General features: G+C 39.9%; 1 protein-coding gene across 1 annotated transcript; it reads left to right on the top strand.

Annotated features, from left to right (window-relative positions):
- Nucleotides 1-1211: 1211 nt before the first annotated feature.
- LOC139475533 (cysteine and histidine-rich domain-containing protein 1-like) lies at nucleotides 1212-17330 on the top strand. The gene is made up of 9 exons (XM_071258723.1): nucleotides 1212-1361; nucleotides 3406-3512; nucleotides 8196-8273; nucleotides 10758-10929; nucleotides 12067-12119; nucleotides 12655-12725; nucleotides 14469-14571; nucleotides 15944-16135; nucleotides 16851-17330. Exons 1-9 carry the CDS (start codon nucleotides 1295-1297, stop codon nucleotides 16989-16991), a joined length of 984 nt encoding a protein of 327 aa, XP_071114824.1. The 5' UTR covers nucleotides 1212-1294; the 3' UTR covers nucleotides 16992-17330.
- The last annotated feature ends 265 nt before the right edge of the window (nucleotides 17331-17595 follow it).

Raw genomic sequence — 17595 nt, 5'->3', positions numbered from 1 at the left:
TGAAAAACAATAAGTAATGAATGCCAAATATGATAAAAATGGTATTGAACTCCACAAATATACATTTATTCCAGCCTACCTAAAGTGATTGATTAGCAGAAAAACCGAAAACTATAAACTAAAACATGGGGCTTAAGACGAACAGTACGCCGGTGTTCGGTAACCGTCTCTGTGTGGCGGCGGGCTGTGCTGTGTAACATTAGAGTGACTGTCTATTACTACGGGACTCTGGCTGAGGGTGGAGCATTAGAGTATAGGTGCTAAGTGTTTACCATCAATCATAACTGGAGGTGGTGAAATTGGGTTTAACGTCGCGTTCAATATTATATTGCACTTATCTTACACTTATTACACTTACGATGTGTGCTCTGTGTGTGCGTGTGCGTGCGTGTGTCTGTGTGTGCGTGCGTGCGTGCGTGTGCGTGTGTGTGTGTGGCTGGACTAGTGCCAGTTTCATGATGTCAATCACTGGATTGTCTGGTCCAGACTCGGTTATTTACAGACCGCCGCCATATAGCTGGAATATTGCTGGGTGCGGCGTTAAACAACAAACAAACAAACTTTGCCGAAGATTAACATTGAAACCTCACTCAGACACATTATACTGACTCCGAGCCGATCAGTCCTTGTATTATCCACGAGCGCGAGGCTACAAGTGCCATCTGTATAATGACAATTAACCCAAAAACTTCATACCTTTCACCAAGAAATCCGTTATACAAAACCTGAATTCCTAACGCCGTTAGAGTTTTCTTACGTTGTGAAATGACAATAAGGTCATAAAATGTGTCGCACTCTGCATGTTGGAAACATTACTTTAACTACACAAAATGTATGTACTTTTGACGATGAGGCATTAATTGCAAATCAACTTTAAATTAATAAACACACAAGTTGACTACGATAAGCTATCAATATGTTATGCCAGTTTCGTGAATAAAAATAAATATCAAATTCAACCAAACGTGTACAGACTGCCACCACATCATCAAGAGACAATAATTTTGTTTCAAAACAGAAGGTCATCATAACCAAAAGAAACACAGTTACAGATGCACATAACCAGATATTATAATATTATATGGTCTCTGACATATCGAAACGTGTTGGCTAATCTGAAAAACATGATTTCAGGCGTCCCACTTGGAGTCTTGTTGGTTTATCTCCCCTTGATTCGCCGACAGAGGGCGATGGTTTGTTGTCGTTTGAGACCGGCGGAAGTGATTTCCACGTGAGAAAAGACTTCTAGAAGTTTCACCAGGAAATCGGTGTTTATTTCTTGAACCTGGTTACTATGGCTGAAGTGCAGTGTTACAACAAAGGATGTGGTCAGAAGTTTGACCCACAAAGTAACTCCGATGGTAAGGATCGTCCTTGGACGTGCGTAGTCATCTGGTAAATGAAGGAGGGCAACATGTGCTTGTAAATTCGTGATTTTACACTAACACTGGCCGTTTAGGCCTTGTTCTTTGGTTCAACTGCCATCGTTGATTCACTCGAGTTATGATTCACACAATTTTCATCTCTATGGTATCTGTTCATCCTTCCTTCAAATAATGATAAGTCGACGCTTCTACTTTCATTAATAAAGTTCTAGTTTCTCTCTTTGATCTCAGATATCTGTCGCCTGTTTCCTCCGTCTTGTATCCATCAGATGATTCTTCTCTCTCAGAACATGCTGATATAAGCTGTTCGGTTATTAACATGATAAACAATTGATGAGATGAGCATGTCAAAGGAAGCCCGTGAGAATCTGAGTGAGTGAATGTTGTTTTACACTGGGTTATAGCGAAAACGGTACCTCAGCAAAACGTCATCGGGCGAAAACGGCACCTTATTTTTTTTACCTTGGTCAAATGAATGATATTAAACTTACATGGTAACTTGCAAACACCAATAATTGTGAGATGTTAAAACAAGTTTACATTAGAAATATGCCTCTACTCCAACTATAATCCAACTTAGCTTATACGCAACTCAACATATTGTGAAAACATAGCATGCTTTGAAGAAAAATAATTGAAATTAAACTCACTTCGTCTCTTACAAACACAAAAAATCGGAGTTTTTCTACTTTTATCAATTCGTGTTGATATATTAGACATCAAAAGACACATGGGTGAGATCCTCTATAGATCTATGTACTCATCTGTGGAAACAGGAAATAGCTTGTAAATACATGAAATACCATGTAAATGAACCATATATGTTACTACAAAAATCGTTCTTATCGTTATTAAAAATAGAGGTGCCGTTTTCGCCCGACGCATCGTAGCCTTTTTCGCCAGAGAAATCGGTGACGTTTTGCTGAGGTGCTGTTTTAGCCTGCACCCTTTACACTGGAATCAACAATATTCCAGTTATGTTGTGGAAGCTGTTCATTATCAACATAGGCCAAGAAAAGCAGACAAGTCCTAAACATGCTAAAGATATTTTTCAGTTTTGCTAATCAATGGTAATGGTATAGCATCTTACAGTAGAATATCCTGTCATAGTAATATTACTAATATTTCATAAAGTGAGACTCTATTGTGCCCATCACATTCTCCTTCATCTGGGACCAGCGTGAGGAACTGTGAGTTGGGTTTAACAATGTCTTGAACACTGTGCATGTGATATCACAGCCTTTCAACTTGATGAGGCCACATTTCGGAGTTGATGCATGTCTCAGATGTTTGCCACTTTGGTGAAACCCTCAAACACGGATATGGTGCTGACAAACCTAGAACCATATCTGAACCCACGATCATAGTTTTCTGGCGTGAAACACAGAGAATTGCGATGTTTTAGACCTCTGGGGAACCGTGGGTCAATGCCTTTTAGGAATCTCATAGGGAAACAAAACCTCTTCTCCATGTTCTCCAGGGCAGGGATGAGTCCAACTTTACTACCTGGGTACCCAGCCCCCTATTACCCTACCCCGATACCCGCTGTAGGTCTCAATAATACGGTACAAAATGGCCAAATAGGAATTGTTTTTCTGGACCCCTGTCAAAAAGTATTCAGAAACAAGTATAAACATGATAAACAGTCTGGTCATGCATACACTGAAGTTGACTGAAGCGGTATCTTTACTTAGACATATAAAAGTCAGAAGGAATGCGCTTACAGTCAGAAATATATGCGAACATAAGCGACTTGTCCGTAACCATGGAGTCATTGGTTATATGAGTTAATTTTTCTCATTAAACAATATATCACTTGACCAACCATGGGTCCGGGTAGTCCTGTGTGTACCCCTACCTATCCGACCCGAGTACCTGAGTTACCCGTCCTAGCCGTCGCTTTCCTCCCACACTGCTTACATGCAATGGTATTCAGTGAAATACTGAGAGAACCCCCAACACTCTCTCATATTACAGGACGCTGAAGCCTTCAGTTCACGTAGGCCTCTATCTCTTGCAGATGCATGTACATTTCACCCAGGAGAGCCAGTGTTCCATGACGCCCTGAAAGGCTGGTCCTGCTGTGACAAGAGGAGCACAGATTTCACCATGTTCCTCAACTACCCGGTGTGTAACCATGGTTACTGTTATATTATAAATACATATAGTAATAACTTGACTGACTGCCTATTTAATCATTGATGCACAAAAAGTTTTAGACAACAGTGTTAAATCGATGACATCGCATTAATGCACCGTAAGCCATGTCCTTTCTGTTATCATCAGTCAGCTAACAATAGTCTGTTAGCATGGTTAGTGGGCGTGGTTTAATTTGGAGAGGGGAGGGGTTTTGGAAACATAATTTACTTGGTGAACCAATCAAATGCCAGAGAGTCTCTTATCAATATAAGTATCCTCAATTGTTTAAATGTTATAGTTAAGACAAGAACCATTTTTTCATTGCACTTGCCATTGCCACTAACAATGTAACAGAACAGTATGAATATTTCGTTATTTTTTTGTACGTGTTTGTATTGTTATATATCATGTAGTTGTCCAATTTTCGATCACAAACGTTGATACTACTTAATTTTGTTTATCCGACATCGGAGCTACAAATAAGCAGCATATTTGCATAAAATACCCCCAAAATATTCAAAACCCAATTACTTTTCAATTAACTTGCTTACAGAAACACATGCATTAAATGAAAAACCCCAAATGTATAAAAACAGCTTGCATAAATTACCCAATGTAGCTTTTTTAGCATGCATACAAAGGAGCTAATTTCCGGAACACAATTACAAGATAATTTACTTTCCGAGTCAAGCCTATATATTAAGAACAGTTATATATACATCTGCAGCATTATTTCATTTTTTCAAAATCTTTAAATGTTCACTAATTTTGGGAAAAACCCAATAGAGTGATGAATAGATGAGTGAAAAAATATTGGTTACCCAATGAAAAATGTAATAACCCATTTAAAATAGAAACCCTAGAGTAAAAACTCAATTGCCCAAAAAGTTATCTGGAGCTCTGCAACATACTGGTTAATCCGACATAATCATATGCAACCAACCATGTCAGATTAACGGGACTTGACTGTACTGTAGTTGATAGTCTTAAAGGGGCACTAATCTAACGCCATTCCCCAGACTGGTTGTTGCCTTTGTTATTGTTTTTTCCCCCGTGAGTACCCGGATGATACGCAACGCAACTGAGCGTGACCAGAGACTGGGCTACCGTCTGCAAGGACAGCTAAATAAACTTGGAGGCTGGAGGAAATATTTGTTTTACGCATTTTTGCATAAACACTGATTGGTTAACTGTGATCTATAAAGATTTTGACAAAGGACACATGTTAATTAATTTCTTCAGCCTAAACAAACAGACAAAAAGAACAGCGGAGCTCATCGGATGTCATTTGGAAATACCCCAGATGGTTATAGTTTAATACTAAAAAGAGTATCCATGCAGTGAAAGGATTTTCAGATTTCGGCTTGCGTCGATAATACGATTACTACTCCCTTGTTGTCATCCACGTTTTCTCGTATAACCCTACACTTGTGTATTTGTCGTCATTCACTTGATGCTCAGTTAATGAATTTATTACAGGTGCAATTAGTGGTAGCACCACTTACATTACCTGACAAAGGTTCCCATTTGGCATTTATTGTGTCTGGGGTAATTATTCAATCTAAATCCAGGTTTGAAGTGAGGTGAAATGTGTGTTATGTAATATGCACGTGGCAGCCCAGCAAGAGATGAATGATCAGTTGATTTACTTTGTTTTGTAAATCAACGGATCGTTCCTAGTCATCAAAGGATTAACAGAAAATACGTTGATTGATTTATCACTGTTATCTTGCACAGTGGATATGTCAAGAGTGAGTGTTTACATGTCTAGGTTTTCTAATACAAAGGGAATACACTCATATATTGGCGTGAAGTGCCGCTGTAAAAACAACATACTTTGTTCAAATGGTTAACTGATAATACGTTGATTGATTGATCATTGTTATCTATCACTCAATGGATTTTTTAGGAACCGTGGACGTTATGAAAATAGTTGTCACGTGGGCTTTCTCAGCCGACCATTGAGACGTGACACCTATGTAAAACACCTGAAACAATCCAAGTGATCAGTTGAGAAACGAACACGGGTTATAATATCCCGAAACGATATATATCTTTTAAAATATTTGATTGTTAGTGAGACACGTGACATCGAATAAGTTTCTTTGTAAAGCTGCAGACGAGTGGGATATTGTTCCTTTGTGTGGATATTCATGGATACATTCCTCGAACAAGGAAGCTGCCTAAAATTTATACACATAAATTTGGTAGGTTGTAATTATGATATTTGCATTTTGTTTTCCTTCTTTTGAACCGATTCGTTCTTGTTTCTCTACGTCTTGGTTGGGAAATTCTTCAATGCGCGATAGACGTTATTTTCACAGGTCTTTTCCTTTGTAAGCGTGTATATATTACTGTCAATTTGTAAAATGTGATTCTCTCAGGCAATTTATAAAATGTGTAAATATTTCAGTCATTTCGACTAAAAAATCTATCCAGATTGATTAAGACGATCAAAAAGGCCTACAAACATCACAACAGATTATTATGTAGGATTAGCAGCTTTTCAACGTAACATTTTCAGTCTCTTGGTGATGACATTAAACATCAAAATGTTTGGAATTTGTTATCATGATAATACAGATAGAAATGTTTTTCAGTCACTTTGTAAAATAACTGAATATTTAGACGTTTAATAAATGTGTTACACATTTGACAGTAAAAAAAATATACACACTATAAAAAAAGCAATGCTCGGGTGAAATATTTACTTTGTGTTGCAAGTCAAAAGTGTAAACGAAATTCGCAAAATTACCAAGCAAGTGACTTCGTCACCATTACCGATGCTATTTCATTTTGTTGATCAATTTGACCATACGCCCTTATTACTAACAATAAAAGTGACTAATGCGCTTACGAATGGCGCAGCAGAGGTCGCGAACTAGTCTAGATTTCTGCTATACATCCGGGTACTCACTGGGGAAAAACAATAACAAAGGCAACAACCAGTCCCGGGGAATTGCGTTAGATCAGTGCCCCTTTAAGCCCTGTGTCTTGTTAATGCATCCTCTGAGCGATGGATCCCATTCCACGGCGTTGAATGCACCCTCTGCAGCTGTCTTAGCATCCTTACTCGAACATAGACAAAGTACACATGTAATCATGATCATGGTGATAATAGCCATGAGAGGCCCTGTATTTTACACTCACAAAAATGAACTAAATGGTTTGGAAAAAACATGAACAGGTGGAAAGTTAAAGTCACCTGAAGCAGCATTTTGAGCTAAATTATTTTTTAAAATGTCTGCTCATTGTGGTGTAAAGCAGCTACCCAATAGACTGAACCCAGGGGTGTAAAAATGTATTGAATATCAAAGAAAACAATGAATAGCCAATGTGAGTGATAACTTGTGAGTAAATAAATGTTTACCGGCTCAAACACGTATCTGGAGCCCAGGGTGCCGTTGTACAAGGCGATCTTAGCGCTAAGGTGATCGTAACTCCCATTCCTTAACATAGACTTACGACAGTCGTAGCGCTAACATTGTTTTGTACAACGACACCCTGAACTTTACAATGTTTTCTAAAGTCTACTAAGACAATGAAGGCCGTCATGCAAACATCAGAGAGTTGTGAAAAAGATATAAGTCAAATGACATTGTTTATGGCATATATTTAGTCACTGATAATGCTATGTTTCTTTGTCTTTTCTTATCCATTGTCCTCAGGTTTCAATTGAATACAAAACCTGGAAACTGTCGGTTACCATGGTTACTTGTATATGTGTAAGTGTTCTCACATTAAGGGTGAGTCTGTTCAGTATCTGTTGGATTTTCAAGTGAGGAAAGGAAAGCACCCAGCAACACTGTTTCCACCATGGGTATCAGGCCTCCCATTGGCAACCCATATTTTTTAAGCTGTTGCCACTTGGTTTCATGGAAAAAATTAACTGGAAATCTGATACTGTATTCGACATAATAAGTGCCCAGGACACTCTCAAAATTAGAAATATGGGGGCTCTTATCATCCTTATTAGAATATTATTTTGGTGAAAAAAAAACAGAGTTGAAAGATAAATTTTGTTGTTTATGCTGACAGCCTGAAATGTTTATATACGACAGATATATATTCCCAGAATTTAATTGCCCATAATTAAGGGTGCATATAGCACACGAGTGCGTATTATACGCGAATAAATAAGTCTTGTGTACATTGATCAATCGGAAGGGGTGCTAATTGGGATTGTTCACTAGCAATATATTAGCAAATATTGCCGTGGGCGCTTATTGGAGCGGGGCGCTTATTACATCGAATACGGTATTATTAGAAGAATAACTTAGAAATCGAAGTATGATACATTTCTATATGTACATGAGGCTTTGGTTATGATCTATGTGAATCCTAGGAATTAGTGATGTTTTAACCATGTTAACAGTGTTATATATATATCACTGGTCATAATCTTGAGGTTTTTGCACTGTAAATATGTCCCTTCCTCCTTGGACGTTCATATTTATTCCCTGAACAATGCTGAAAAAGGCCATGAGCGGAAATGGCTCTTCTGGAAAACTTAAAACTTTGTTATTATTTCACATCCTCCGTGAACATGATGAAATGCCTGTTTGATTTTTAATATTGGGACACACTTGTAGAGAATGTTATAAACAGCATGTTCTGTACAGTATCGATGTTCTGGGCACTGTTTGTTTCATGTTTTGTTCTATCAAACAGGGCTGCACAAAGGGTGCACACAGTAATGTTAAACCAGTGGAGCCCGAGAAACCAAAGACAGGGAATCCCGGGGATGTGGTGAGTACCGTCTAGGGCTGGCTAAAAAGATTGATAATCGGAATTATCATCAACGGGAAGAAATATTACAGATTATCGATATGAAATTGTCATCGATAATAACTTACATAAACTATTGTGATGAAATAAAGTTTAGATTTACCAAAAGAGACTTGTTAATGTCAATAATTTCAATTGTCAAAGACAGACTTTTTGTTATATCTCAAATGTCCACAAAGTAATCTATGCATAAATGTGTCATTGCTCACCAGTGGCGTGAAATATGTTGGTTTCTTTCGGGACTTTCTTGGATGTTCGCTTAAACATTTGTTAAAAGTACTCTGATATTTAGGGATAATTGATCGATATTTAGTTAGCGATTATCCATCTCTATAATCTATATCGATAGCCAGCCCTGGTACCGACCTTGCTGCAGCTATTTTTTGGAGCATTAAGTATTAACTCATATGTTGTCAGTCACAGTGGGTATTGATTATCTTGTTGACAGGCAAGATGATGTCTCAAAGTTGCAACTAAGTTGGTCACCATGGCGATTGAAAATTCCACTTGGCGACTTCCAAAAATCAAGCCGACGAGCTGTCATTACTTACTAAATAGTACATTATTACAATACATTAATACATACTCAGCATTAGAAACTGGCATTAGTCCTATAGTCCTTGCCAAACTGCCCTAGAGTTAAGGTTTTCAGGACTATTAGAAATTAGCCATTTTTAAGGATTTTGCTATATGTTATCATTATAAGGACTAGTGGACTAAAAATGTTAGTTTCTAACGTTTATACTGATCGGCTGAACTAAAATTTCATTCTAAAAATTCTACTAATCATCATGGGAATTGTAAGTTAAAAAATAATCAATAACCTTGTCAAGTATTTACAGAGGTTGTTACACAAAATGTAGGAATCAGTATTGCTGCAGTCTGGCAGATTAGATATGCTTTAACACTATTATACATTACTCACATTGAAGCCTGGCTCCTTAATTTTTCACCTGGTTTCTTGAATTTCACATCGGCTCCATGAAAACACTTGTTAGGAGCCAATGGCTCCATGGGAAAAAATATAATTTGAGACCTGAAGATGTAGTGCCTTTTTTATGTGATTTTCACTGCAGTAGACTTGAACTCATATACATGTGTGATGCCTGCATTCGATGAGACAATAAAAATCTGTAAAGAAATGCAGATTCAGTAGTTAAAAAGGATAAATGGGACATTACAGTTTTTAAAATTATTTGGGTAATGTTGATTTATTGTCGATATTTTTATATTCAGCTCTGACCCTTTGTATTGCCTTTTGATCACAACTAGATCCCATTCCACAAGCTATCTTTCCTGTTCATGTTAATCTAGTTATCACTAATGTTGCCACCTTGTAGAGAGTCATCTTCACGAGGCAAGAGAGTTTAATGACTTTAAAAGTCCAGTTTCCACCCTTGCCGAACAAGGCTGGAATTCCTGGGCTCGATCGTAGCGCCACCAGTGGCTATTAGGAGTAATGTCCTTTCTATGCCTCTCTTATTGACCAATCAGATTCAACCTTTCGTATCACTTGCGTTTGCTTCAAACAAAACGGTGGCGCCCAGGCAAGACGATCTGATCTATAATCAAGATCTATATTATGATCAAACGAGTCTTACATCGCGAAGTGCATCAAATCACGTGAGCACCTTGATTAAAAACATGAAAAGATATAGAAAATATCTGTTGACAACGAGCTAGCAGTGCACATGCTTTGCAAATCCTGCAGTCGACCGAAATCTGCATGACACTTTACGAACCTGGATTTCGATTTTGGTGCGCGATTTTGATTGGACTATCCATAGACTCTTTAGTCCAGCCAAAATGTAACTCCATGATACCAGCCTAGATCGGCAAGGGTGGAAACTGGACTTATACAGTCAGTTAACTCTCTTGCCTCGGGAAGATGGTAGAGTGTGTACTTAACTCACAACATGGCTAAAACAACATAAGAAGGAAGACGCTTTAATGCTTAGTTTCTGATTATTGTTTAGAAAATCCGAATATTGAGCACAATGATGATTTGTTTCCCACTTTGTCGACCAGGGGCAGTTTTAGTTTGGATTCCTTGATTCCTTTGATTCTGTTTTCAACACCAAGTTCCTCAACAGTGTTAGAAATTGGCACTTGTCCTATAGCCCTTGCCAAACTGCCCACTAGTTAAGGCATCATAAGGACTAGTAAAAATTTGCTATTTTTAAGGGTTTTGCTATATGTTTTCATTATAAGGACTAGTGGGCTAAAAATGTTAGTTTCTACCACTGCTCGATACAACATTAAATTTAAAGTTTGTGAGCACTGTATTTTTGGTGTATATGGTATACATTTTATACATATTTTTCTTTTCTATCAGTAGAAAGAAAACAGAAGAGGTAACATTGTTATTGAAATGATTGTATGGTCAGTCCAACACCAACCTCACAGATAATTTGGATAATGTGTGTTTGTCCTTCTGTGGGTCAGGTGGTGGTAGAAGCCCCCAGACAGAGAGATCCGATCAAGCCACGTACAGCCAACAGTCGACCGTCCGTTGATGAGCCCATGATGAAGCTGAAGCTGACAGTGGGAGCATCCTTGAAGTCGGCCCTGGAGCGGCTCACCCTGGAAGAAGACGAGGACAAAGATACTGCAGGGGGTATGTGGAAAATGATGAGCATGATTAACATTCATTTGGGAAATTGTAGATTTGTTATTAAAAATATTATTTTGTCTGTATACATTGTCTATATATAGCCATCATATGACCCGGTTGGTGTTCCAGGGAAGAATAGGATGCCAGAAGAGGGGTGAAGGTCCGGGGTTCGATCCCCGGCAGCGTCATACCAAAAGACGTTAAAAATGGTACTTGTTGTTACCCTGTCTGGCGCTCAGCATAAAGGGGTTAAAACAAGGACTGGTCGGCTCAGAGTCAGTATACTGTGTCTGAGTGGGGTATTCATGTTAAACTGCAGCATGGTATCTCAGTGAGCTAGCACTATAAATCGGCATCAGTCCGGACTAGTACAAGCAACCACAGACACACATGTACATGTACGTCGCTATATAAGTGCAACAGTCTTAAACGCGACATTAAACCCCATTTCACCTCACCTTAGGTTCGATGACTTGGTTGGATATGTGTGGTCATGCCCCGATGACGTGAACTGTTGCTTGTGCTGTCAATCACAATTTCCGGCTAAATATGTCTGTCAACTCCAGTAACCTCAGGTTTGGTTGATTCATGGGAGCATGTACTGAGAAAAATAATCACAAAGCAATTAAATAACTATTATTATCACCCACCACAAAGTGGAAGGGGATATAGGAATGGGTGCTGTCGGTCCATCCGTCCTTCCGTCTGTCTTTCCATCACGCTTTGTTTCTGGAGTAGAACTAAAAAAATCATGGGAGATATTTTAGCCAAACCAGGTACGTAGATAAGTCTAAGTGTGAACTGGTGCTTTTTGATAGTTTGGGATTTTTTTAATATTTTTTTTTTTCGAGTTTCCATGGCAACGACTTTGACTTTGACTGCAAATGGTGGTCGTGCTCCTTTCCCAAGCAGATCTTGAAAACCGTACAATATTTATTCACCAAACTTGGCACATAGATAGGTCTAGTGGTAAACTGGTAGCTTTTGATAGTTTGGAATTTTTTACCAATTTATTTTTTGCTTTTCCATAGCAACCAAACATGTCACATTGGCAGGGGATATGAGTATTTCATTGTTATCCCTGTTCCATTGGACTAGACTGTTTACTACGTCTGCGTTGCTTGTGTGTTTCAGAGACAGCTGATGGCACAGTGAAGATCGGAACAAGCTGCACAAACAATTCCTGTAAAGGTGTAAGTTGTCATAAGCTACGGATTACTTATGCATGTTTTTTTCTCATAACTGTAAACATGATATTTAAGGTGATTTTGGGGCGGTCGGGTAGCCTAGTGGTTAAAGCATTCGCTCATCACGCCAAAGACCAGGGTTCGATTCCTGACATGGGTACAATGTGTGAAGCCCATTTCTGGTGTCCCCAGCCGTAATATTGCTGGAATATTGCTAAAAACGGCATAAAACCATACTCACTCACTCAAGGGTGATTTTGTCTCATATACGTCTCACAATGAGTGGCGTATGTTGGTCCTTTATTTCAAGAAAATTGTGCTGTAATTCCTGGTTTTCAGATGCAAAATACTTTAAACCTCACAACATTATCATGATCTATGTGGATATTTTGTTACAACATGTACAAGTTGCAAAGAAAATGCCCAACTTCTTATGAGCTTAAGGGATTTTATAGGGTGCTTCACTCACTTCCTGGTGTGCGGCCAGTGAAAGGGACATGCTGTATTTCCCCTGTATAGTCGTGTATCCTCTGTGTTCCAGACCTACGAGGGTGAGGCCAGCGACAGTGAGACCTGCACATTTCACCCCGGGGTGCCCATCTTCCATGAAGGGTGCGTCATCAAATAGGAACGAGATTGACATGTGAAAACTGTTTTAAGAACAGGGCAAAGCTGTGTGTAAACTGAGAGAATGTTTTGTTTGTTTGTTTGTTTGTTTAATGCTATTCCAGCTATATGGCGGCAGTCTGTAAATAATCTTGTCTGGGCCAGACAATTCAGTGATCGACATCATGAGCATCGATTTACGCAATTGGGATACGATGACATTCATCAACCCAGTCAGCAAGCTTGACCACCCCATCCTGTTGGTTGCCTCCTACGACAAGCATATGTTGCTGAAGACCTATTCTTCATGGATCTTCACGGGTAGAGAGAATGGTAGTAGGAGAGAGCAGTGCCAGCCAAACCTGGGTAGAGTGAATGGTAGTAGGAGAGAGCAGTGCCAGCCAATCCTGGGTAGAGCGATTGGTAGCAGGAGAAAGCAGTGCCAGCCAATCCTGGGTAGAGTGAATGGTAGCAGGAGAGAGCAGCAGAGTGAATGGTAGCAGGAGAGAGCAGTGCCAGCCAATCCTGGGTAGAGCGAATGGTAGCAGGAGAGAGCAGCAGAGTGAATGGTAGCAGGAGAGAGCAGTGCCAGCCAATCCTGGGTAGACCGAATGGTAGCAGGAGAGAGCAGTGCCAGCCAATCCTGGGTAGAGCGAATGGTAGCAGGAGAGAGCAGTGCCAGCCAATCCTGGGTAGAGCGAATGGTAGCAGGAGAGAGCAGCAGAGTGAATGGTAGCAGGCGAGAGCAGTGCCAGCCATTCCTGGGTAGAGCGAATGGTAGCAGGAGAGAGCAGCAGAGTGAATGGTAGCAGGAGAGAGCAGTGCCAGCCAATCCTGGGTAGAGCGAATGGTAGCAGGAGAGAGCAGCAGAGTGAATGGTAGCAGGAGAGAGCAGTGCCAGCCAATCCTCCACTTCTCGGTGTGTGCATGCAATGAATTAGGAAATGTTCGGAATTATTCTTAGAGTTTGTTAAGCTACCATAACATTGGATTCCTTTGAGACTGGGTGTTGGAGGTTGAGAAAGATCTGTGTTTAGTTTAAATGTATACTTACTTCTCCAATATGTCCTGAAGAATTTTCAAAACTTGATTCATTATGAACAGTATGTATAAACAACATGTATTAAGTTTATCATGTTTATTTGTGAGCTTAATAAGTCCAATTCCAATTAGTCAAATATTTCAGTTTTTTGTTACTTTGCTTGAAAGAAGTTAATAGATCAATTTTGAACCTCATACCAATATACTAGATATTGATCATGACATTGCTTGATCACAAACAGGCGCCGCACTCAGCAATATTCAAGCTATATGAAGGCAGTCTCTTTAACACTAGTAATTGAGTCTTGACCGGACAATCCAATGATTGACATCATGAGCGTCAATCTACGCAATTGTGATTTGTTGACATGCATGAACCAAGTCGGCAAGCCTGACCACCCGATCCTGTCCGTTTATGACAAGCATAGTCGCCTCTAGGACAAGCATGGTCACCTTTTACAGCAAGCATTGTCGCCTCTTACGACAAGCATAGTCGCCTATTATGGCAAGCATGGACTACTGAAGACCTATTCTACCCCGGATCTTCACAAGTTCATAGCTAATGTAGTGCCTCATAACAAGATGCTTGTTTTCCTGTTCCTGATAGATATGATAGTTGTCCAAAGTAATTGACTACAATGAATTTGACAACATTAGTAAATTAATCGTCTGACTCCTGTGGTTGATATCACACGTTGTTTGTCCTAGAATGAAGTACTGGTCCTGTTGTATGAGGAAGACGTCCGACTTTGACAGCTTCCTGAATCAGGTGGGGTGTGAGACAGGGAAGCACCGCTGGATCAAGCCACAGGTAGGTTGGCATACCACTCTCCTAGCACCCCAGACCCGTGAAGATCTGGGGTAGAATAGGTCTTCAGCAACCCATGCTTGCCGTGAAAGGCGACTATGCTTGTCGTAAAAGGCGACTAACGGGATCGGGTGGTCAGGCTCGCTGACTTGGTTGATGCATGTCATCGGTCCCAATTGCGTGGATCGATGCTCATGATGTCAATCACTGGATTATCTGGTCAAGACTCGGTTATTTACAGACCGCCGTCATATAGCTGGAATATTGCTGAGTGCGGCGTTAAACAACAAACCAACCAACCTAGTACCCCAATCCAAGGGGATTTGGTGTGAGAACTGAGCTGTATGTGATATAGTCCCGGAGTTGTCATGATGTATCAGGGCTTTACACAATACAGAAATGTGCGTCCAGTATGTACAGGTGTCTAGAATGGAAGCGGAAAAAAAATATCTATTGCATCCCAGTTGACTCAAAGTGATATTCATTGTTCCAAATTCTTGTAAATATAAGGTCATGTAATTAAATATTACATTACTGTTTACTACACCATTTCATTGCTTTAATGACCTTGATTTCCCTGTAAGGACCATTGAAATAAATTATTGGGGGTCCTCTGGACCTCTAGTTTTGTAGGTCAAGGTAAAACCCTGATATATAGCAGCTACTTTTTGTTTTAAAATGCATTGAAGTTGGGGAAATCAGTATTTGGCTGTCACTTGAGAGAAAACTGTAAATACCAAGGTGTCCTCAACACGAAGTTATAAGAAGTGTCTACCCTTGTCAACCGAAGAGATGACTGATTAATGAGGATATCTCTGTTTGATTTATCGTAGTGTTTTGAATTTCTGTGAAAAATCGTACTAAAGTTATAGAATTTTCCAACATGCATACTGAACATCAACATAAATTCCAAATGAGAATCCCCTCAGCATGTTCTTCCGGTGTATGAGGTCACGTTTGTATGTCAGTATTAACCTACTCTTGCCAGTGATGATACGTCCATGCTACAGGCACATGTGGTGCCACCGTCTGACGTCCCTGACGATGTGGTGCATGGGGCCATCTGAGGCAAAAATATTGCTAAATTATTGTGTGTTTGACACTGTCAGAATGGTGTTTGACACTGTCAGAGTGGTGTTTGACACTGTCAGAGTGGTGTTTGACACTGTCAGAGTGGTGTTTGACACTGTCAGAATGGTGTTTGACACTCTCTGAATGGTGTTTGACACTGTCAGAATGATGTTTGACACTGTTAGAATGGTGTTTGACACTGTCAGAATGGTGTTTGACACTGTCAGAATGGTGTTTGACACTGCTTGATGATGTTTGACACTGTCTGATGTTTGACCCTGTCTGATTATGTCTGATGTTGTAGGCAGCAGGAGGGGAGATGAAGGCGTGCAGGTTTGACTGGCATCAAACAGGGCCCAATGTGTGTCTGTCTGTGTTCGCCAAGGTGGCCAATCCTGACTTTTCTCTCATAGAAGCCAACAAAGTCTTCCTCAAAGTTCACATAGTGTTTGACAGTGGGAAGAGTATATTTGAAAAGGAATTTGTTCTTCGAGACGTAAGTAAAACAACATCTACACCCTTTATTGTAATATGAGGGGGCACAAAGGGTCCGGTTGATATAAGTCCCTTCAGCAAGCCAGGATTCTTTGATTGTTGTTACCCTGATGACAACAATGGTATCAGTACCATAACCGTTTCCATGGGTTTCAGGAAAGGATATAGGACCTGCATCTTCTGCATTAAACTGCCATGCCCTAATCATGGTGATGCCTGTCCATTTCAGTCATTGTTATTCCAAAATGGGTACAATGTGTGAAGCCCATTTCTGGTGTCCCCCGCCGTGATATTGCTGGAATATTGCTAAAAGCGGCGTAAAACCATACTCACTCATTTACTTATTCCAAAATATTTTTCAATTTTTTCATGTCATATGAAGGAGAGTCTGTTATCCATGTCTGACTGCTGATTCAATGTGCGCTCAGTTGTTTTAATTAATTCTGTGTATTTGTATCCTGCATGTCCTGGCTAATCTTTGGTTATATAATTACTGCTATGTAGAGTTGAGTCATGTTAGACATGCAACAGTCACACATTAACTCTCTCCTCCCCTGACCCTGAGGCCATTCTGGGTTAGAAAAGGTCCCTCGCAACCTGTGCTTGTCGTAAGAGACTAGATTATTTGGAGGTAGCTGTCATATAGGAATCTTGATGAGTGCGGTGCGAAACAACTGTTAAAGAACAAACTAACAAAACCCGCTGTTTGCTTGCAGGTGATAGACCCAGCCAGGAGCAGCGTGAAGATGTTGGGCACCAAGGTGGAGATCAATTTGAGGAAGGCCGAGAACTTCAGCTGGCCATCGCTGGAGATGCCCAAGACAGACACAGCATCTGCCAACAATGGGTCCAACTGACACACGTAGGTCAGGGTTATTTCAACAAGACAGTTTGGTTCAGGAGGACGGACCATGGACAACTTACCTCTACAATTGCAATCTCGGGAGAGTTTGAACTGACCAAGTCTGAGTTTCTGATCGCCTTGTATTGGCTGTTGCAGTGAATGTGTAACCTTCCCCAAATCTTATCTGAAAAAGATGTCTCAAAACACTTCATTTGAAACTCAGGAACTGCCAACACAAGTTCTCACTCTCTGGCCTAGCAGTTCCTAAGTATTACTCCACTGTTATTATTTAATTTGCATATAACATGACAAAACATTTCTGAATTTAGTTAATGGTGTTCTTTAAATCTTGTGAATACGATGCTCAAGATCTATTGACGTTAAATATTAACTCACTCACTCAATACCTATCCCAGGGGGAGTATAATAATTAATATATCCATACAGATTAAACACAGTGTGAATTCCAGGTAAGAATAGGTCCCCTGCCACCTGTGCTGGTCAGAGGTGACAAGTCGAATAAGGTGGTCGGAGTCAGTGACTTGGTTGTTTGTGTGTTATGTATGCCAACGGCATGGGTAACAAATATAAGTCACTGGACTGTCAGATTATTTACA

The sequence above is a fragment of the Haliotis cracherodii genome, unplaced genomic scaffold, assembly GCF_022045235.1.
Source record: "Haliotis cracherodii isolate W230 unplaced genomic scaffold, xgHalCrac1.p SCAF_3, whole genome shotgun sequence".
Lineage (NCBI taxonomy): Eukaryota > Metazoa > Mollusca > Gastropoda > Lepetellida > Haliotidae > Haliotis > Haliotis cracherodii.
Note: the sequence above shows the minus strand (reverse complement) of the source record. Positions and strands in the feature narration are given on the sequence as shown.

Excerpts from the sequence above, each read along its gene's own strand:
- LOC139475533 (XM_071258723.1), top strand. The coding sequence starts at position 1,295 with ATGGCTGAAGTGCAGTGTTACAACAAAGGATGTGGTCAGAAGTTTGAC. Across the intron at positions 14,572-15,943 it reads ACCGCTGGATCAAGCCACAG|GCAGCAGGAGGGGAGATGAA; the intron begins GTAGGTTGGCAT and ends CTGATGTTGTAG. Across the intron at positions 16,136-16,850 it reads AGGAATTTGTTCTTCGAGAC|GTGATAGACCCAGCCAGGAG; the intron begins GTAAGTAAAACA and ends GTTTGCTTGCAG.